A 24,322-nucleotide genomic window follows, 5' to 3' on the forward strand; every position below is an offset into this window, starting at 1 on the left:
TTTAACCTATTTCGATTTAACGTATCTTATAATTTCATCATTTTCACTGAAATTTCATTTCGATTTTATATAATCATACGAAACTTGAATAAACTTATTAATTTACTGATTCATTCATTTAACCCGGAATCGCCTTATTTAAATAGACTTCCGCAACGAAGAAAAAAATTGCGAAATCCATCTACTTTCCATGTTTCCAAATGAGGATAGTCACTCAATATCACGTTTCCGTGAAAATGGCGTAACGCGATTTCGATCGTTTCGTGAACAAGAAAATTACGGAACGTCAAACGCCGATGAACGCTCTCATCGCTCGAGGAAAATGATCTTCGCGTTTCATGTACACAGTTACAATGCAATTTCTCCGTGACTACAGGCGACCGCCATTTTGAAGATAATTCACTGTAGGGACGCTTCAACTCCGATGCGACAATTTTAAAGAGCCCCCTTGCTTCAGGAAATCGAAGAAATGGAATTTCACTTCAATCAGTTCGCGCGACGAAATGTCGAATATTGCTTCGTCAAAAGATGCATCGTGTGTCTGGCCCTGTTATGGTCCACGATTTATCTATGCATTCAGAATATTATTGAAGAATTCAGAACAGATATTCTAGTGTACCGAGACGAATGATTAAAACATTTTATTAGCCGATTTATTTAAAAATGACCAGCTCTCGATTTATTCTTTTCGGAATTATTCAAATGATAACAAATGTTTATCTGAGAAGTTATTAAAGAAATTGAAGTTATTAAAGAATTATAAATTAATTAAAGTCTCGATACATACACTCTTGGAGTTTCTATGGGAAAATTTCAAAAGGTCAATTTAACTACTCGATAGTTTTCATATTAAGTATCTGTATTTTCGATTGTTCTTAGTGGTATAATTATATTGTACCATTAAAAATTGAGTGTCACTGTCAATAATACTTATTTATATTATTATTAAGTTAAATATTATTATATTAAAATGAGAAATGTAATTTCTAATAATAGCACAACTGTAATACTAAATAATTATATCTATAGATTACTATTCTTAACACTAAACCTACCGAGCAGTTAAACAGATATTTTGACACTCCTCTATTGCAACTTCAAGAGTGCATCTATCGAGACGTTAATTGATTTACAATTCAATTTGAATTCAAATCAATTTCTCTAATAATTCCTCAGGAACAGATCTGTTATCTTATTAATAATTGCAAAATGAAGAAAGCAAGAATGGGTCATTTTAAGTGGTAGTTTCAGCGTTAAGTCGATTAAAATGAAATGCAGATTTGAAACACATTCCCCTTTGTCCTCTTGCCAACGGTAATTCAAAGTGACGAGCGTGCATTCACGAAGCCTGTATATCTCGTACATTCCCAGGAGAGATCGGAGTCGAAAAAACCGCGTCACAATTCCACCCTCGCGTTTAATTATTCAACATCTCCGGTACGCAACATTTTCTTTCTCAGAAAAACGTCGCGTGCATCGCGTAACTGTTTAGGGCTGTGTTTTTACGGCTGCCTAGGTATTTCGTTAAAGCGATTTCAAGGTGAAATCGCGCAGGATGTAGGTTCATGCTGAGATTTTTAATCGCGCGCTACCCCCTGCCGCGTGACAAGAAAAATGCGGGGGGAAAAACTGCGCGATGCCGACACGACCGATTAAGCCGGGAAATGGAAAACAGACCGGCCGTAAATTTGCATTAATGGCGTATGTGCGTTCCCGCGCCATCGATCTACCTAACAATTATATTCCGTCTTCTGGAATAAGACGTTGCTCGCCGGTATCGCGTTCCCATCTTTGTTCCCGATTCGGATTTCTCGAGTTCCACGTGCGAAGCAGATTCCCTGAAACTCTGGCGTCGCTTTACCCTTTCCCTGTAGTTCATTTCGCTCGGACAAAGCACGGTCTCGCGTGGAAAAATGTTTAACCCCTTCTCTTATGATACGATAGTGCATGTTTTGGATTGGGTCACCGTAGCAGGCTTTAATATTAACAAAAGTTTATTGAACTAAACAATCAACAAATAAAACAAGTGTGCATCTATCGTGTATTCGCCGAAGATTCTTTGAACCATTTAGCTACAATACGCCACTATAACAGCTTTCGTATATATCATCTTTTTGAACGGTACGCCACTATAGCGGCACAATTTTTTCTCTGTCATTAATAACTATGCGCATTATAATCTAATCTAACTTAACTACGCAGTGGAAAATCCTATAAGTCTCAAATCGCAGTGCTACATTTATGATACGCAGACCGCGTCAAACATTGCCATACAGAGGTACAATACCCTGGCGGCTAGTCCTGCCATAGCTAAAAGGTTAAAATACGTTATACTATTCTCGCTTATATTCTCTTCGATTATCCTGTCATGCCGTCTTCTATCACACTACACTGCCGCTCAACTCGTACGCACTTTTAACCGTCATCCTTAATCATTCTTTCCTTCTCTTCAGAAACATCTTGCAAAATTTGCAAGCAAAACATGTTCTATTTCTTTTTTTTTTAATTTCACAAAGGGTATCTAATATTTAAAATATTATATAATAATATACGAGCTTAAAGTAGTACTATCTAACACTTGTACCTCGATAATAGAAAACAAAGTATTGGTTGCTATGACAACCGATTAATAGATTACCGGTTGGTAAGCGTCGACAATAAACAGTCGATGTATAGGCTACCGTTCGGTAAAGTGTTAATAATAAAATAAGTAATGTTTAAATATATGGACCTAAGTAATAACGATACACAACTTGCGTACTGCTACGAAGGCCAGCGTAGGAGTCCCTCTGGGCACAACCCCCCTTTCGGACATTAACACTGAAGAATCATATAAAAATCGTAAGAATCATAATAACAAACAATTTTAACAATTATTTAATAAAATTTAAACAATTCAAATATTCGTAATTTTCCATCGGCTATCTATATTATAAGAAGCAGTACGGTGAAAACTGTAATATTTATAGCAGGTGGAACGTAATAATTAGCGAGGAACAACCATTAATCGCGATAAGTTTAGATAAGCGTTTCAGCAAGATAATTTCAGATAACACTGATGCCATTTTCAATCGTCAGCAGGCATTCCAATGCCACAATAACCGTTTGAATCCAGCAGTAATCAACAGCATCAGAAATAGGAGATCCATGAGTTTCAATAACGAGGTGGTCCGTTAAAAGGTCAATACCCTCCGATATGGATAGCACAGATTGCATTGAAGTTCATTAACTTATCGTACACAGGATCGAAGTAGCACAGCTCATTCGAAATTTCCTTATTTCTAGCACGCACTAAAAAATACGGGCAACAAAAGAATACGCTATGTAGACGTGTTCCTATCGATAATCAAACAATTATTTATATAGTAACGAGAATTTATTATCAACAGATTTAGCACCGCATTATCATGCTCGTGATATCATTTCGACCAGTGATGTTTGATTGCGCGCAAAGGTATGTCGTTTCTTACTGCGGAGTGTTCACATCTAAGCGAAACCAGCACACGATTGTTTTAGGTTGTCATTCCTGTGAGACTAAGAAACTCTGTGTTCTACATAGTTTATATATAGGTAAGTTTTATATATTTCATCTATTTCTAGATTGTACATACAGTAAGTAACTTTAATATTCGGACACTGAGATTTTTACTTGTTTGCTCTTAAACGGGGCTGGAATTGTGAATGGGGCCGTATGTGAATGAACAGAATCGGAAGAAGAGATTGGATTCTGCTAAAGAATTTGTTTTGAAGGAAGAAACATGGTGAAACGATATCATTTTTACCGACGAAGGTAAATTTAACATTTCTGAGGCAGATGGACGAAGGATGACGTGGCGGAACAAAAATGAAGAATTTAAATGTAAAAATCTAAGGGTGACTGTAAAGCACGGAGGTGGCAGTGTACTTGTCTGGGCCTATATATCCACATTTAGACCGGGAAAATTAATTTTTATTGAAAACATTATGGACCAAAATGTGTATTTGAACATATTAAAAGGTAATTTACACAAAAGTGCTACACAAATGGGAATTTTAAACACGTTTAAGTTTTACCAAGACAATGACCCGAAACATAAGGCACGCATTGCGCTGGAATATTTACTGTACAATTGCCCAAAAGTTTTACAACCACTACCTCAATCACCAGACCTCAACCCTCTTGAAATTGTGTGGGATGCATTAGAGCGACGTGTTAGAAAAACAACAATATCTTCAAAAGAAATGTTGAAACATCGATTAAAAGAAGAATGGGACAATATAAGTACTGAATATTTTTAAAAAATCATTAGCAATATGCCACAACGTTTAAAAGAAGTGATACAGCCGAATGGCTATCTAACAAGATATTAAAACACATATTATTACAAAAATTAGCCTAAAAATAAGTAATGTCTAAAAGTGTCTGAATACTAAAGTAACGTGAAAATCAGACAGAGTTTTATTTAAATCGTGTTATTTAATAACTGTTATAGATTATGTAAATAAAATGTATACTATTGTTTAATAGACATATACCTTGATATAACACTTGATTATATTTTTTGTTTGTTTTGTTAGAAACAAAGTTATGATGTAACAAAGTAAAAATCTCAGGGGAATTTTTACATAACCTAAAATGGAGTATTATATAAACAAAAGTGAATATATAGTAAAACTGGATGAGGAATTATTATATAAAGATTTAGATGAAAGTATTATTTATCATATCGAGAAAAATCATCCCCAAAAATATTTTGAGCTAAGTGACAGCTAACATGCAGGATTGCAAGCATACTTCGCTCGATTACCTACGGAAATAATAGGAATGAACCCAGCAAAAGATCAAAGAGCTGGTAGGTTTACCCCTCCACGACATCCACAAACCATGGGAAAACCCCAAGAAACACAAAAAATTGAAACAGTTGACATATCTACCTCTCCACAACATGTACAAACCATGGGAGAGACCGAAAAAAAACGAACAATTGAAACAGTTGACAGATCTACCTCACCACGACGTGTACAAACCATGGGAGAGGCCGAAGAAACACGAACAATTGAAACAGTTGACAGATCTACCTCACCACGACGTGTACAAACCATGGGAGAGGCCGAAGAAACACGAACAATTGAAACAGTTGACAGATCTACCTCTCCACGACGTGTACAAGCCATGGGAAAGACCAAAGAAGCACGAAAAATTGAAACAGTTGACAGATCTACCGCTCCACGACGTGTACAAGCCATGGGAAAGACCAAAGAAACACGAAAAATTGAAAAAGTTGACAGATCTAATTCTCCACGACGTGTACAAACCATGAGAAAGACCGAAAGGGCACATAAAGTTAGAAAAGTTGACAGATATGTCAGTTCAGGACATCTACAAACTTGGAGAGAAATCCAAGGAAGAGAAAAATGGTGGCGACATATGGCAAAGTACAGAACAGGAAATTCCGACTACTTTAAAAGCCAACGGCCTTGTGTTGATCCTGATGAACCATCAACTTCGAGAGTAAACATGTACATTGTCGATTAAAAAGTAATGTTGTCTACTTGGTGAAACATTCTGTCAATATTTCCTTCTATAGTATCACCATATGAGATTACATGTAAACATAGCGTATAGTTGCTCGAAAGTGATAAATTAGAGTAACAACAATTAATTACGTTAATTATAGTTAACCATTTTTGCAGGACAATTCGAACAACACTTATCCAAATCGCAATCGTCAGCATGCATTCCAATGTTATAATAACCGTTTGAATCTAGTAATAATCAGCAGCACCAGAAACAAGAAAATCATTCGTTTATAAAACAAGCACAAATCATTTGAATGAATGTTTCATAAACTAACAAATAATAATATTATATAAGTTATTTACTTATCAGTACAATCCAAATATATAGTTTTATATTGATTTGAATAACAAAAATTGTAAAACTAAGAAAGATCAATTGTTTTTTTTGTTCTTCCTTCATTTCTTTAGAAAATTTACTTTTATTTTTCTGATTTTATCTTTTCTCTTTTTTCCTACTAAATATGTGTTGTGTATTGAAGAAGTTAGAAATGTAACATGTTGCCCATACCGGCTTCGAGTTATCTTACCTTTTTATAATGAACTATGAAGCTGAAAAATGAATGTTTAATGATTTTCCAGCTGTTCGCATCGTGTGATCATCTTCAATAAGCTCAATTGCTATTCAAAGAGTTTTAGCAATCGATTGAACTTTTTCAATTTTTCTAAATTATGCTCTTATTATCCATCAACAGGCAAGCGATCATCATCGACTGCACATGCATTAATCGATAAAACTGAATATTAATCGTATAAATTAAAAATATTTACACGAAATATGAATATAGTCCATCCTTTTATATATAATATACCCTTTTGCAATATATATTGTAGATATATACTAATAATTAAAATAAAATTGTAAAAAAAAACATTACAGTTAATACTAACTTCTTATGTTCTGCAGAGAAAATATTACATCAATCATGCTAAAAAAACAGGTAAAGCTTGCTTTTTTGTGTATTGGGCAACGATTGAGGGTCAACCGTACATGTGTGCAGCAAACGGTATAATACGACGTAAACAAAAAAAATTAAAAACTTCAAATGTGCCACTTTTTAATAACGATACTGACAATTATTGTTCGCTAATAATCAAGTAATTACTTATTGAATAACGAGGATATATTATCAGCAGATTTAGCACCGTATTATCATGCTCGTGTTATTGTGTCGACCAGTGATGTTCGATTGCGCGCAAAGATTTGTCGTTTCTCACTGCGGAGTGTTCACATCTAAGCGAAATCAGCACACGATTAATAAAATTGTACTGCTCGAGGTTTCCATTTCTGTGAGACAAAGAAAATCTGTGTTCTACATAGTCCTATATGTTTCACCTATAGGTACGTTTTATATATTTTATCTATTTGGAGGTTAGTTTCAAAGCTACTGTCCACTTGTAGATAACTCTAACTGCGTACACTGTGAGCAATGATAAGTATCTCTTACACGATACACAACTGCGGACATTTTACTCTAAAATTCACTCATCAGGCGCCATTTTGAGTTCACCGGAGAGCTTGTGCATAACTTAAAATGGTGAAACCCAAGATAATTTGGCGACGTTTACTTCTAGAATATTACTGTAAGAAGTTACCTGCAGAAAAAGCTCACAAGTTGCTCGAACGCGAATATGGAGATTATGCTCCAGCACTGAAAACATGTAAAGATTGGTATAAACGTTTCGACAGTGATAATTTCAACCTTAACGACAAGCCACGAGCAGATCAGATGAAAGCCTTCGAGGTTGATGAAGGCCTACGTATATGCATGAAACCGATTGCAAAATTCGAAAAATCGCGTCAGAGAAAGAGGAATGTCAAAAGAAGAGGAGAATCGCTGCCACGCAAACTGTCGAAATCTGCCATTATTAATCGAGTGAACACTTCAATGTCGTTAATTGCAAGATATAGAAAAGAGAATTTCTTAAATCGTATCGTAACCGGGGGCATGTGGACGATAGATGTAACAGGCAGAAGGCATGTTGGCCCCGAAGAACCATCAACTTCAACAGCAAACATGGACATTGACTATCAAAAGGCACGACTATTCATTTGGTGGGACATGGAGGGTGTCATATACTACGAGGTATTGAAACCGCGAGACTCTCAGATAATCACTGCTGAAGATTATAAACGACAACTGGAGTGTCTAAATGACAGTTTGCACGAAAAACGAACGTCAATTGCAAGAAATCGAGAAGTGATTCTTCTTTATAACAGACACCAATCCTGTGCCGTTGAAGTCTTTGCAGAAGCACTGAGGAAGTACAAGTGGGAGATGCTCCCGCACCCAGCGAAGTCTTTGGACCTGTCCCCAACAAGCTACTATCTTTTTCCAATCATACAAAACGAATTGAAAGATAAAATTTTTAAACACTACAAGGAAATCAAACGTTCGATTAGACGATGGATTAAGTATACAAACAAATCATTCTTTCGTGACGGAATACAACTTCTACCAGGAAGATGGGAAAGGGTTATCGATTTCGGGGGGGAATACTTGAATTAAGGTACACAAATATTTAGTTACAGAAATAGATGTTCAAAGAACAGCAGTCTTCAATGCAACCCCTAATGTATAGGTATTTTATATATTTAAACCTATGCACTCAGAAGTTTTTCACTGGAAATATTTTAACATTTTCTGATGAGGTAAAGACGATATTTTGTGACACTAACTCGAAGAGAAATTATACGTACATTGAGGAACCGAGCTATTTTATTTTACTGTACAAGGTATAATATTAAATATCAAATTTTATAGTTTTACTGTATGAAATCAGGTAGTGAGTGAGAGTTACCTCTCAAGTGCAAAGGGATAATATGTATTAGTATTATTTCAAAATATTATTTTTAAAATTTATTTGACACAAATGTTGACCAAATATAATTATAACTTTTTTCCAAGGCCACCCTAACCACAGGGCCAAACGAGCTATAACCTCGGGGTGTCAGCCTTTTGGGACGGCACCGCGCGAAACTATCAAAATGACACATTCCTGATTTCTTCTTTTTGCAATTATTAAAAAGATAACAGGTGTTTCTCTGAGAAATGATTAAAGAAATTGATTTAGCAATACGAAAACTGACTTGCTAATAAATTAAAGTCTCAATAGAAGCACTCTTGTTAATTTAACTACCACTCGCAATTCTAGGGTCTGTCGATCGGTCGAAACGTAACATTAAGGTTTAGTTCTAAAATAGTTAAGTGTATGGCGTGTCATACTGCGACAGGGTGGCGCCGGTATATTTGGGGACAGCGTCACTGAAGGCAGGGTGATCTTCAATGGATGAAGATGTGCAAGAAAAGGACGTTCAGAACCGAGCCACTGGATCGTGAGAATCACGTGATTTGGGAAGTTTGTACGTGACCGAGTGAATGTTAGCTATGGGTGCAAGGGACAGGCTGCAAGTAAGAAGAGATGCATGTGAAAGAAAGAAAGGGTGATTGGGGGTGAACTTTAAAAGCGCATGGAAGTTGAACGGCAGAACAGTATATCAAGAACAGCGAAGAGAATATAAGTGAGAGTAAGATAACGTAGGATAACGAAGTCTTCGGTGAACGTACATCAGATTTTATTTGTTTCATTGGTCAATCAATTAGTTCAATAAACTCTTATTAAAATCCACCACGGTGTCGAATCCCGCATCAGTTTGCCAAAGAAAATACTAGGAAAATAAATATTCAAGTTATACATATAATAAGTTACTTTCGTTTCTTGTTCGTACAGTCTATTTCTGTTCATATATTATATACTGCATTTGAACTCTTGATATAGTAGTGCAGTATGCAAGTATCTCTCGAAATCGTACAAATCAAATGTTAAATATCATTTTAAATACTGAATATTGACGAAAATGGCCGAATACGGATCGGTCTCTTTTTTATCTAGATCCATCAAAAAAATTGTATCAACATCGATGTTTCACTCATCATAACCTCTTCTTGTGAGCTCGACACAGTCAGTAGTGGGAAAGATGGTTCGCTAAAATTTAACCGCGGAAAATCGTTTAACATTTTAACCCTTTGCACTCGATATATTTTCAGTGTTGTTAGATGTAAACTTGTATTTATTTTTTAAGAAAATGAATCGAATTAATCTATAGCGGTAAATTTCAACGTTTTATATTTATTTTACTTATTGTTATTATAAGATTGAATTTTTATAATCTTTTAATGTGTGGTACTTTTTTAAACAATTTCCAACGTGACGTACGTGTTTTAGAGTAAATTAGTGTTGTCAGCTCTCGCATGACATACGAGTTTTATAACAAATTTGCATTGTCATCTCCAGCATGACACACGAGTGCAAAGGGTTAAACGAGGTACTAATAGAAAATGGGAGTGAAACGCAACGATTGAGAAAGGTATCGTCGACAGCGATCGAGTCGTGCAACAAAAACGCGCGATACGCGGATCGTCGGTGGTAAAGTGTATTGCACTGTGCATCGCGCAACGCGGGTCGATACTTGACTTAGATACATGAAATTCAATTGAATGATGTTATTGGCAACATTTATTATAGTCCGTCAGGCGCGGATTTCGATGCCAGCCAACTCGAATCCCGGCGGAGGGGAAACGAATTTTTCTCGACAACATCTGGTCATCTCCATAACAAAAGTGAAGCAACTCTGACACGAACCCTTCTCTTCCGTTTTGTTGACGGAACACAATCGTGCACTGCTTTTCTTTTTTCCACTAATCTGACGGGAAAATAACGTAACGCGAAGTGAAAGTTGGTATACCACGAATCGAGAAAAATATTGTAAAATTCACGTTTCACCTAATACATCACGACCAGCACAGCTTTCTGTGGAAACGAAATTGAAGAGTATTCGTGGAAAAAGTTTTAAGTGACATCACATTTTTCACTGGAAAAAGGAAAGTTACTTAACATTACGTTCAACGTTATATCGTAGTGATGTCATCTTTCAATATTGTATTCCGTTAGACTTGTGTTTGCTATATAACGTATATGATATTAAGTATATTGCAACAATATAAGAAACTAACAAAATTTCGGTAGAGCTTAACCCTTTACGCTCCTATGTCGACTGCGATATCAATTTTATTCACACGTGTGCTTCCTTGCCAAAATATTTTTAAAACAGATTACATTATTGTTATTTTCAATATTATTAGTAAAAAGAATCGTTTACACTGCTCCCTACCAACTAAGTATGTTTTAAAATGCGTTTCAAATAAAATATCGTAATAATACAAAAAAAATAAGTCGAAAAATGAATCTATAAGGAAAATTTGATAGAACTACCTTTTCATAATTACAACCTTCCGGTGCCGTAGAGTTGCAATTATCCAATGTTCAATGAACTTACTATTTTAAAGAAAATTGCACCGGAATTGTATACTACAAGATAAGAATAGAAAAAGAAAATTCTTCAATGTTGGCACTTACAGTGTTTTCTACGAGAACCTTTCAATTGTGATTCACCGCGTGTCTTCCATTTCAACGGAGTCGCCTTTTATTGGACGATCAATATTTTCTGCATTGTTACGTTTTATAATAAAGACAGATGTAAGATGGAATATAGAAAGGGAGTTGTAGTTTACGTGTTTAGAAAATAAATACGTTCCTATATTCCATTTAAAAAATGAAACAATAATGCAATGTTTCTTTGATTTATTTGTTTCTTTATATTTGCCTGTGTTTCCTTTCTAACACCAAAACTACCAATCAGTCAAGTAGACTTCTTAAAATTTATCTACAGTAACTCTAAAAAATACATCTATTGATGTTCCGATTAGCTTATAATTCACTTTGCGTGTTACTAAATCAATTTCTTCAGTATTTTTTCAAAGAAGCATTTTTTATTTTTTCAATAATTGGAAAAGAAGAATTCATCAATTTTTACCCATTCGATAGTTTTAGCATTAAATTCGAGTGTATGTTTCTGTGTAATGAATTCATAAGGGATTAAATTATTATTGATACAGTATAATTGAATGCTCTGACTTTTCCAGGAAGAACATTACTGTATATTACGTAGGTACCTACGTAATAATACAATTTGTAGACGGCGAGTAATTACTTTTACAGGTAGCCAGCGTACATTTTCCCGTATTAACGGGAGTAAAAAGGCACCCTTTCTGCTGCCAGTCTAATAAACGTCGTTCCTGCAGTCATAAGTAAAAGGAACCCATCATGTCATCAAAGTGAGCACCGAGGGATCGTGGATGATGCATTAGGTACTAAGTCAGGGCAGGAAAGTTCCGGAGAAAGGGAAGTTTGATAATCACGTCGCTTTGAGTACATTATCCCGACTTCCTGGTTCCCCAGGAGGTCACGGTAATTAATCAAAATTCATTTAGAAACCTAGATTTTCGTTGATCCCTTGACGCACGTGACACACGATCCTTCCCATTTTTAATTAATTCCAAATTGCGAACACCCGGACCACGTAGATTGAATTCAATCTCAATTAATTCTCCTTTTGACAGATAATTCTCACGCGTAACATGAATCACATAAATATTTGTGTATAAATAAACAACGTAGATGTATCGAGTAAATTATAAAATTTACCTTTCATCTACTTTTTTTCAGTATATGTATTATAAGTTTAATATTTCTCTTGCTATTAAATAACCTATCGTTGTCTTAGAAATTTGCGGTCTATTGCAAATAAATTTACGTTTATATTCCTTTTGCAGTCATATATCATGCTGTAGATAACAATACAAATTTATTATAGAACGTTGGAAATTGCTTAAAAAAGTAGCACACTTTAAAAAATTATAAAAATTTAATTTTATTATGGTATTAATAAATAAATGAAATATAAAACGTTGAATTCTACCGTTATAAATTACTTTAACCCAAAATAACTTTCTTATTAACTTATGTATATTTTTTCATTGAAAACCAATCGACTGCAAAGGGTTAATAAAATTATTGCAAACTGCAGCACCAATTATTTTCTCCTTTAGAAACGGTTGGGTAAAAGTACTGGTTCCCATGTGTTTGCAGATAGAGTCAAGCATTGCCTGCTAATGATCGCATCTATAATCGGAATCAATCGGCAGACTTTGTCGATGAAAATGTCTCCATGAGTAATCTAGTCACGATTCACGGATCCCATTTAGTGGATGGAAATCCTCGACTCGTCCGCGGAGAAATTAATTTACATTTATCCCCCGATTACCGTCGTTGATTAAAATCGAGCTTAGGTAGATCCCTGCGACGCTTAAATTCGTCCAAAGCTGCTGGCGTTCTTAAAACGGAAGGTGTCATGAATTTTCTTTATTGTCCATTAAATCTATCAATTGGAAAGTTCTCGCAGGAAGCACTGTAACTGCGAGAAGTATAAAATATTCTTTTTCTATTCTTATCCTGTAATATACAATTTAAGTGAAATTTTACACGAGACATGTTTTTATATAATATAATATAATATAATAATATATAATATAATAATATATAATCTAAAAACATGTCTCGGTATAACATAAATATAATAATCTTTCACAGATTGCTATGATAGGCAAATCCTGCAAAAATAATATTGGAGTGCATTCTTTTGTTATGAGTTTAGTTCCTTGACTTCAGTTACTAACTGTAGATAAATGTGAATAAATAATTTAATCAATAATTTAGATTTTAATATTAGTTTCATTTAATGTTGTAAATTAGCTGTGTACCATCGATACATGCCGACGTGAACGTGTTAACACTAAAATTACCGGGTTGAATTGACCCACTTCGGAACTTCTATTTTACAAGTATTGCAATTATGAAGGCGTCTTTGCGAAAGAATTTTAACACTAGGTTTACAGGACGCGTCAATTTGAGGCATATTGAATTCCAGAAACATTATTTAGTAAATGTTGCAATAACACAAATGTGTATTTACTTAGTGTAACTGACTAATCTTTAAACCTCTGATTTCCAAAATCTAAACAAACGAGCATCAAACTTTTTACGACCAATGGAATAAACTGTAGAATAAATGTCTGTAAATCTAGTGTTAATTAAATTTGTGTATTTGTATCAATACAAAACTAGGAGTATTGTTCTAATTTTTACAAAAAATTGGGAAATGATTTTAATTGCTCGGTAGCTGTAGTGTTAAAGCAGTAAGTAGTCATAATGTCAATAGCAGTCATAATATCAAAATAACTTCATTTATTCAAGTAAAATCACGTTGATATCGAATCTTTATATAAAACACGGTCATTCTATCTCTCATACAAGAAGTACCTCATACTGTATTTAAATCATAGATGTCCGTGAAATATTCAAATTTTCGATCTTGAAATAAAACTGAACTTTCTGCTTTCTTCATTTTCATTCTCGCGTCAAATCTTCGGAACGATTTTCACGAAATGTGAGGTGGAAGTTTGAACATTTGGGGCAAATATAAAAATTCAAAAAGTGCCAACCGCACAGATGCGAAACGTGAGTGGTCGTTAATAAATAACAATATTTGTCGATCGTATATGGGAACCACTGTTTCTGAGGGAAACAAAACATCTAGATATATAAATAAATATTAGTGCAGATAAATATTCTAGATTTAAATTATTCTTGCAACTAATACCTGAATGGAATACTATAAAGACTTAATTTACTTTTAGTGAATATTATTTTAAAAATTATACTTATATACAAATAAACTTCCATTTGGCGAATAAATTCTACAACCGATGACCGGAGCTTCCAAAGTGCTGAAGAACTATTACAATAAAAAACTTGATTTTAAATAAAAATATTTAGTAACATAAATAGCTAGATCATAGTGTAATATTACTACTGTGATATGCCATTAATAATTATTTTCAATACCATTTGCCTTTGTTATTAAAGAATAAGCATTACTATTCAAAGCGCTAGAAATTCTCGTGGCAGTCAACGTGTTAATTCACTGATTTCGCTTGTTTCTCCATTTACTCCGGTGCGCTTAGCCATGTATGCAAGTGAATCGGGCCGTGTGTCACATCAGTCAGTTTCGCCGTGTTCGTAAATCGATGTGACCGATTCGAAAGATAAAGATGGTAAGGTCCGGTGGCACTCCATGGGAAACAGTGGGAAGCTGAACGGTCCAGGTCATCCTCTGATTCGGTAGGTGAGGGAGCATCGTAACTCGGCACTGTGGTTCTGGCTAGTGTGATTGCGGTTTGTTTCGCGTCACCTTCATTTTGCTCTTGTTGAATCAGAAACTTCTTCTCAGATTCATCTCATGCTTGAATCAAGGACGAAGTCCTTGATTCACTACCTTTACTGCGATGATTGTATAATTTAAGTAATGCCTTAAGGCTAAACTAAGTTAGAAGTAAGCTTGCGAAAGAAAACATCGATCGTGCGCTGTGGGATACATCATTTCATTTACTAATTATACTATGTTTCTTTTCATTTCGGCATAGACGTAAATGCAAAGCAAATTTGATAATTTATATATCACATGTGTGTGGTTAACCCTCAGTAATGTTATCACTTCCTTTCCTTCATTGTCTATCCAGTAGGTCGTGTGGTTTCGTTCCCTTCAGTCTTCTGATTCTTGGAGTTTGTGTCAGGTTCATAGCCAGTTCGTTGGGGTGCATCCCTAATTTACCATTGTATGTTATTACATATTTTTGAATTTGCTCTTTTACGCGACAGCAATACGTATGCGACGAAGAAAGAACGTTCGTAAGGACTCAAAGGCAGTCGAAAGACATTGGTCAAAACGCGAACAGTAAGATCGATTTCACACAGGCAGATCATTCTTCTTTCATAAATCAGAGTATAATAAGATCACTAGGATCTGATCGCATAATTTAATGAAACGATTTAATCAAGTAGATCAATTTCGTTGGATTTTTCTGGTTGAGTAAGCTTTCAATAAATTAGTAACTAAAATCAAACTTATACGAATTCATTTCTTTAGTGGAGTTCGTTAGTATTCCTTAGCATTCTATGTCTGATGGAGATTAGTCGCCACTCGACTAAATTACTGAACGTATCTAAACCAGTCTTAACTTCTTGATACATTCGCTGCCAACGCCACGTATTTGTGACGGTCACAATAGTGTACTTTACATAAAGAAAACGAAATTAATGCTACATTTGTCCTTAGTTGAAAATAATGATAACATAATTTTAAATAATATTACTAATATGATTTTAAGTACTTTAGTAACATGATTTTAAATAATATTAATAATAATTTTTAAAAATGAGATACGATATTATATTTAGGAATTCAAGAACTCTTTTCAGTTTTGTTCTTTCAGTATTTTATTTAGAAGATCGATTAAATTTAATAGATTCCCTATCGAAAGAATGATGTTTACAAGAATTCTTTTCTTAATTAAAGAATTTATATCGTTAAGAATTTCTTGTTCCTTCTTCACTTGCACCACTTAAAATGGTGCAAAATGTAATCTAATTACATATTAAGACTGACGATTAAAATGTTAATTCAGTTACAAATTATTTTTGTAACTATTAATTGTCACTAATCAATGACTGCAATTCAATTAATTATGGTGATTCATTCGTAACAATTACGCAAAGTAGCTTGCAACTGAATGAATAGTTGCATTTTAATCGTCAATTTTAATATGTAATTAAATTATATCTTGCCCAATTGTGTCGTCAACCAGATCCGGCTTATTTATCCCTTTCGACTACTCACTCTCATAGACTATCGATTGAGTGTTTTCAACTAAGGGTCTCTACCATCCCGTACCGATTTCGCAGATCGAATCGAGATTCGTTAAAGTCGACTGGAAAAAATGGAGAATTCGGCGAGCCTCCCTAGACATGTAGTGTCCAATACCGGGGGATGATTTTTCTTGGTCGGGGGAACTGCTACATCGACAAATCGGAATTGCCGACATCAATTTCTTGTACGCGAAATATTCAGGAAAATGTTACGTTTACGTCTAACGCTTCAAAAATATAACAATTATTTTCAAATTTCTAGGCTAAAATTAAAATAGCAATTCTATCTAAAAAATTAACTTTTAAGCAATTTCATGAATAATTCAAGAGATACCATTCTTCAGAAAAGATACTATTCTTTTGAACTGTTAGTGGGCCAATTAAATTGAATATTCAAGGTTTCACTGTATAGGATTATAAATAATTGAAAAGCCTATTAATAGCTATCCAGTAGATGGACCGTTAACTAAAAGAAAAATGTTAAAATAAATATTATGATTTATATAAGAAATATATGTTATATATTAATATACGAGTATATAAATATATAAATATTGTAATATATAATTATAATTACTAATAATATAAATAATATAAATGTAATATTATAATATATGTTAATTATATGAATATATATTATAATATATGTTAATTGCATAAATACATATTATTCATTGCTCCCAAGATAAGTGTATCCCGGCGACACATTTCTTTCGTAAAATAGAATCTGTCTACGTAAAATGTGCGAATTTTGTGGGGCCAATCGGCAAGACGGTCGCAGCACCGAATCGCGGCTCGACACGCGACTCTCTCGTTTAAAGGACAATAAAAATGTCCGTTCAGTATTAACAGCACAGCCCGTCAAGGCTCCCGTCAGCATAATAACTCCAGTCGAGTCCTTAATCCTTGCCAGGCAGCCGGTAAACAATAGCCAGCGCTCACGGAGCGATTCTTTATCGGGCTATCGGGATCTCGAAGAGGTATAACGATATTAAGCGTGGGTCGCCGATCAACCTTATCGATACTGGGAAAGACCTACAAAAGGTTCAGTATGAAAACGAACGTTTCGAAGGCTGATCGATCAAGAACTAGAAGGTGCGAGGCGGTCGATTCGGATTATATCCTGCGGAGCGTCGAGATAAACCGATGAGAAAAATGAGGGAGGAGGAATCTGTTGAGAATTCACTCGTGGAAGAATCAATTTACACGGTTAAACACTTGATATGATTTGTTGGTGGAAAGAATGCATTTTCAACTCTTGGAAGCTAAGTTCGTACGAAAAAGAAGATGAAGATTTTGAACCTAACTCGATAAATTTAAACGTTATTCACTTTTCTTTAATATAAATGAAATTAAAATTAAATTTTTTATAAATAATTGTTAATTCTTAGGATAAACATGAGTACAGAACAAAAATCAAACGTTTCTCTTTCTCTCCTAAATTATCATCGACAAACTAGTTTCACGAAGCACAACTGCGAAAGAGATCACAGAACAACGGGTTAAGCTTCGCAAAAATCGTCTCGCGCGAGTCGCTCGCGAGAATAATCGTGCGAATGGGAGACAGAAACGCTTCAGAGCAATTTCGATCCCCTACCGAATAGAGGATCACATGGAATTGTCAGAGCGTTTTATCGAGTTGCCGGAAGGATCGCCGACTGAAAAGGGGTTCCGCGGCCGGGATCGATCTACGGCGTGCTCTGTTTAATAGAAAAACGTCGGGCCGGATTAACGCCGAGGCTCTCGACCGCGAAAACTGCACCGTGAATTCGCGGGAACGAGAACGCCGCGCCGACGGGCCAGTCGGTCGGTCGGTCGGTATTGGACGAGCCGGCGGCGAAATGAAAGGAACTTTCAATCCGTCAAATTCTGAGAGATGAAAACTATCGACCCGTCCCGCGCTTCCGGAACGCCGATTGTCGATCAAATTCAAGGGGCACGCAATAAGTCCACATATTAAAAAAGTTTCTCGCGAAGGGAACGGTTCGCGAGCCGCCCGCGCAGGCGCCAAAAATTCAAGAAGTTTCCTGTGCTCGCACCCGGCGAAAAAGTGATGCGACGCGAGCCGGAAATTCTTGGGGACTTGAGGAACATTTACGCTGGAGAAATTGCGCTCACCTGAGACGCGAAGATTTGGTTCTCTGATTTCAATGGAAATTAAACGTGAAGAACATGAAATTATTTTGAGAGGTGATATTTGTTAGTTGGGATAGAATTGGTACTAAACTATTAAGTAGTCGAGTTGACTTTTTGAAATTTTTCTGTGGGAACTCTAAGAGTGCGTCTATTGAGATTTTTATTCATTTGAAATTGAGTTTGGGTATCGATAAATCAATGTCTTCAGTCATTTCTTACAGAATTATCTATGACCTTTTCGATCACTGTAAATAGAAGAGATTAGGAAATTTAATAAAAAAAATTAGTTTTGAAGGAAAAATAATTCACTGCATAGAAACCGCCTCTCTTCTTCGATAAGGGATTCCTTGATTACTCCAAAAATAAAGTGAAAATATCAAAAGTAAATGAAAATTTCAACGGTATGTATTTCGAAGATTTTTAAATAGTTGATAAATTTATTTTGAAAAAGCATCTAATGAATTTTTACGTTTAATGTACAGTTTTGTTACCTGAACAAAACACTATATGAATTAAATTAGAAGACCAAAAGAAAGGAAGAATAGTAACAGACGAAGAATTTTATATGAATAACATTTGAAATATTGTAAGATTATTATTCTACAGATAACTTAAATAAGTGAATTGAATAAAGAAAAATGGCTGATAGATACGGAGCCAAATAAAGGACGAATAACTCTGTTCCTTTAATTGACAAGTGAATCAAATCGATCGAAGGGAGTTATTTCAGTATGTCTTTATCAAGAATCCACTAGATATAATTAAATTACAATGCCTTCTATGTTAACGTCGATATCTGACTGTTCAAGATTGTTCGGAAGGTTTCAGGTCAACGAAGCTACTCAATAAATTAATTTCAATTATTGGATTTCGATATTCAGAAATACATGGCAGAAAAAATGTTTCAAATATCAACGTGTAACGAATATAATAAGTATGAAGAGAGTATCATATTCGATTAAAAATCGTGAAATGAAACGCTTAAAACTTGGGAATGAAGCCGAAATATATTTTATTGATAATAAAACTCTACATAAATGTATTTCAGAATTATCTTTGAAATCTAATTGTTTTTTATCATATGACACGTAATAGAAAAAACACTGATTAAACAAATAAATACTGCAAGGCTTCTAGTTTTATAACTTGAACTATCCGAATACTTTACGTATATATTTATATTAAATTAATATTTTAGTAACGAACACTGTTGATTCTTTACAATAGTATTATATGTTTCAATGGATCTCAGTATTGGTTTTCCATAATCAAATGAAACTGAAAAAAAGCTAAAAGTGAATAATTGTATTTGGAGTAAATACCACAGCAATCGTAGAAGATAAGTTGCAATATATTTTTCCATCAGTCTTAGAAGAATTAAATTTTAATAACTAATTATTTTTTATGTATTCTACGAATAATGCTATAGGATGCTAACACTCAAATGTACAACTCGAAGAATAAATAAATCTAACAATAAGTGAAAAAGTACAAAAGTCAACAGAAGTTTCTAGAAATCTATAAAAGTCAGATAACTTTCTATAAAGTTAATATAATTCTGTTGAATTCCAAAAAAATTCTATAGAAGTTTATAGAAGTCTATGGAAATCCGTAAAAGTCTAAAAATTTGTAGAAATCTATAAAACTCCACAAAATTTTACGATATTCTACAGAATTGCATACAAAATCAATTAAATTTTACCGGATCTTCCATTCGTATAAAAATCCACAGTTTACCAATTATATTCATTCAACTAAAAACAAAAGGAAATACAATGAGATCTATTTTCGTTTCCGACATTTGTGTTTCCTATTCCGCAATCCTCATGATAATTGGAAAACAAGTACGCTTCTAAATGAAACTGCGCGTTTTGAAAAAGATAAAATAAGCACTGCGAATCCTCTTGGAAGGAAAGCTTAATCAAAGATCGCGACGCAAAGTGTCTTGCTTGTTCATTGCATTATCGAGCAAAATGATTAATGAGTATTATTAAGTCGCACAGGTACTATAATTTTCAAACATGTTTATTTAGACGATCGACGGATTGCTAACAATCAACGAACATTGGGATTATCTGACGTTCAAAATCTGCACTGATAGTGTCAGAATTTTCGAAAGTAAACAGTTTTCAGTGTTTCAATGTTTGTTTCATTTTGGTGTTGTATTATGGAATTGAATGCAGTTTCATTTTCTCACAGTATCATCAATTTTTCTATAAAATTGAAAATTTTTATAAATTTCGAACGTCAATAATATTCGAATAAAATTTATGAATAATTTTTTTAATAAAATAACCAGCATCTTTTCTATTAAATATTTTGGTTAAAATTGATCAACATTCTTCTGATTAAATATTTGGAATAAAATGCATGAATAGTTTTTCGAACAAATATATCGAATAAAATTTATCAACACCTTTTTCGAATAAAATTAATTTATTTATAATTTACTAAGTAATTCAATTTATTCGCGCAATGAAAAAAAGTGTTAGATATTCGTAATACGTTCTGAGTTTGAGTGTACGCAACAGCAACTATAAAAATTGCACATAATATCTATTACTTAATGCAAAAGAATGAAAAGGATTTAAAAATCAATCATTTCCATGAAACATGTAATGTTTCGATTATACAAATTTTGCATACATAAAGGGCACAAAGGAAAATAAAGTAATTATTCGACAATGAGAAACTGAATGTTTTTTAAGCTTATAACAGTGAAACCAGAATTTTTAGTCGATAGTAAATAAACGTTAACTATCTTCTTTTGTTTCATAGAAACAGTAATAAATTACAAACAGATACCGGCGAATGTTCAACGTGGATATTAACATATAAATACGAAAAGTTGGTAGCTTCTTTTCTTTAAATTTTTCCATAATGCTTCCCATAAACAGACGGGCTAGTTCATTTGCAAGTATCAAGTTGGTAGGATCAAAACCTCGTATATTCGAGACGGTACAAATATTAGGTCATTGCATAAATAATGCAATTTTTTTATATAACTTATATCTTTAAAAATCCAGATAAACAAAGCTTTCAATTAATCTAATCATAATAAATAGATAGATAATCTATATAGATACATTAGATCCGAAGAAGTTTTGCTTATCTTGATTTTAAAAAATAAAAAAAGTAAAGTAAAATATTTCAAAACAAAGTAACATATTATTCATTTTATTATACGAATGTATAAATGTTACCTGGTGTAACGATTTCAAATCATAAAATAATAATTAACATCAACATTTTTTATTAAATATTTATCAATAATAAAATACATCGATAACTTCATTTCGTTATTATAAAGAATCTTTTGTTACACGTTGTGTGCCAAAAATCGATATTTTAATTTAGGTAGTCCACCTCGGAATTGCTAAGTCACGTTTGTGTGACAACAACTGATAGCAATTGATTGAATTAAGTCACGTGCAACGCCAACCATCAAATAACTTTTAGTAACTTTTTAATACTTATATTTATATGCACAATTCGATGTTTTTTATCCTATCATTAAATATTAAGATACTTTGCAACACTGTGGTTTATAAATAAAACACACCAACTTTATTATAAGTACTTACTTTGAAATAAATCTTTTGTACAATTAGAATATTTTTGTCTTAAAATCCTGTGTTCTAAAGGATTAAAAAGTGACTTATTTTATTAGTAGACAGTAATATCTGGTAATAATGATCTACTTACTTATTTATATCACTTATACATTTATTACTTATATATTTTATACTACTTACCTGTTTATTTATTTATTTACAAAAGGCAATAATATAAAATTTACAATGCTTTTAAAAAATATTGGTATTGCAGATCAGTGCGTTTTAACTGTTAATTAATATTCTTTAAAGACACTCACCTGAACAGGAGGAATCCTAGACCAGTGACTGCAGCTCGCCTGACGTCATCATTCACATCGGAAACCTAGACCAAAAAAATTTGCATTATTACAAAAATAAGGAATCATCTAAACAGAAGTTCTTCGTTGACATTAGATCAGTTTTATTTGCTTTAAAAACTTGTACGTGTAAACTACCCTCACAGACACTTAATTATTAATATCTAAGTTAAAAATTAAGTTAAAAATCAACTCAGAAATTAATAATTAAGCATCTATAAGCCTAGTCTATAGATATAAGTTTTTAAAGTAAAGAAAATTAATGTAAAATCAATGAAGAACTTCAGTAACTTATTCCAAATAAATATATGTATAATTACTTCACTTCTCTAAAGATTTTCAATTAAAACACTTTCGAATTCTGTTAAAAGTCTATAACTCTCTTGGTAACTTATCAATCTTTCGTCATACGATTTCTTGAGCAATCACACTCATGAGGATTACTTGATCAGATGAAAAAGAAAATCTAATTTCATTGTATACGACATAAACTGATTAAAAATTAATTTTTATTATTACATCTATCATTTTTTTAACTTTTCATTCTTCTCGTATCAAATATTTTTTATTACGCGAATCTATCAAAACAATAACCCTCAACGTTTCATTAAGATCAAACGAACATCAAGTGCGTATCAATTTTCTTTTGTTTACATTCTTAAGTGCAGAAACCACTGTGCTCATATCAAGGACTTATCCAATCCACCACACTCATCACATGCACGTTATCTGTGCGTATTAATATTCTGATAATTTAATCTCCGGTGTAAATTTGATAACGCGTCGCAATCTACGACATCGATTTCGATAGAATGTCATGGGTGTTCGTGGCTACCGGAACGGAAGAATGAACACTCATTGCGAATAAATAAAGGCTTCTTTTCCTTGTGTAGTATAATTGTGTATTTAGTAGCGCAAACATCGCTGGTGTTCACGTCGCGGATAGTCGCGTGGATTTCTTCTTGAACCGTTACAAAGTCATAAATCTTATGCTCATCCGTTGGAATTAATTGATTAAAAAGTTACTATCATTTATGTTCGTGAATTAGTGAATTAATTATTATAATCAACAGTTATTTAGTTATTATAATTATTATTAATTTAATTTAATTATTGCAGTCAGTATTCCAGTTAAATCGATTTATTATATTCACTGATCAACAAATCTTACTTACAAAGTATTTCAAATAAGATCACATAGCACCACCGCAGGAATTGTTGATTTTTGATTGCTTGAATGCATTTTTTATTTACTGCTGAGTGCTTTTGAATGAAATTCCATAGCGCTTAGATCGATGAATGGTTAACAGAATACTTGAGTGATTTAAAATCTCAAGTACAACTGATTACTGTTGACAACTGATTACCATTCAAAACCTCGTGAATGACTATTTGCTAATTTTCAAAGTTGATTTTCACTCTAAAGGAGTAGAAGTGTGCCGTTTTTCCATTCCCAACGATAACAGAAAACACTCCCTCAAGGCGAAGCTCGTATGGAAATCTTAATTAAATTTTTTATCAAAGTATGACTTTACCGTATTGGATTTACGAGTGTTTTCGGACAAAAAAGACTTATGATGGTTTATTCTGCGATTTTTCTAACTGTCGAACTTTAATGAATGCCGAAAAAATGATCTGAATTAAGAATTGAATATTCTTATTGAAAAATAGTCTAAATTAAGAATAGAATATTCTTATCGACAAATACTCTAATTTAAGAATCGTATAATCTTATCGTATAAGGTTATTTAAAAGCTATATTTTACATAATATATTTCTATTTATAAATCCACCAAAATGTTTGTCTTCGGATGTTTCAGTCGTTTGCAATCAAGTCGGCCAACATGGATGTTTTACAAGAAGGAGTTGCAAAACTAACGATTAACTGCGCCAATTTGCAACATTTTGACTTAGAAAAAATATAAATACAAAATAGAAGGTTACAGTTGTGCACCCAGAAAAAATCAGAAAGTTTCACTTAATAGTTAACAAAAAAATTCCTAAAATTTATCTATATTTAGGACGTCTATAGGTGGTGCTCCCCTTAACACT

General features: G+C 33.4%; 2 protein-coding genes across 6 annotated transcripts in view; one reads left to right on the forward strand and one right to left on the reverse strand.

Annotated features, from left to right (window-relative positions):
* Rpn2 (Regulatory particle non-ATPase 2) overlaps positions 1-24,322 on the reverse strand; it is a 148,761-nt gene that overhangs the window by 109,991 nt on the left and 14,448 nt on the right. The window contains exon 10 of the mRNA XM_031975233.2: positions 22,232-22,296. Within this exon, the coding sequence (XP_031831093.1) occupies positions 22,232-22,296 (65 nt within the window). The remainder of the gene's footprint in view (positions 1-22,231; positions 22,297-24,322) is intronic.
* LOC116426383 (uncharacterized) lies at positions 2,620-5,875 on the forward strand. Of its 5 annotated transcripts, XM_076372641.1 has the most exons (5): positions 2,620-2,841; positions 3,050-3,180; positions 3,390-3,454; positions 3,517-3,570; positions 4,558-5,875. In XM_076372641.1, exon 5 carries the CDS (start codon positions 4,805-4,807, stop codon positions 5,513-5,515), a length of 711 nt encoding a protein of 236 aa, XP_076228756.1. In that variant the 5' UTR covers positions 2,620-2,841; positions 3,050-3,180; positions 3,390-3,454; positions 3,517-3,570; positions 4,558-4,804; the 3' UTR covers positions 5,516-5,875. The 5 variants fall into 5 exon arrangements, 4 of the variants coding, with proteins under 4 accessions (XP_076228756.1, XP_031831098.2, XP_031831099.2 ...); XM_031975238.2 differs by lacking the exon at positions 3,517-3,570; XM_031975237.2 differs by having other exon boundaries at positions 2,621-2,841; positions 3,079-3,180; positions 3,390-3,570.

This window comes from Nomia melanderi, chromosome 12 (assembly GCF_051020985.1).
Source record: "Nomia melanderi isolate GNS246 chromosome 12, iyNomMela1, whole genome shotgun sequence".
Lineage (NCBI taxonomy): Eukaryota > Metazoa > Arthropoda > Insecta > Hymenoptera > Halictidae > Nomia > Nomia melanderi.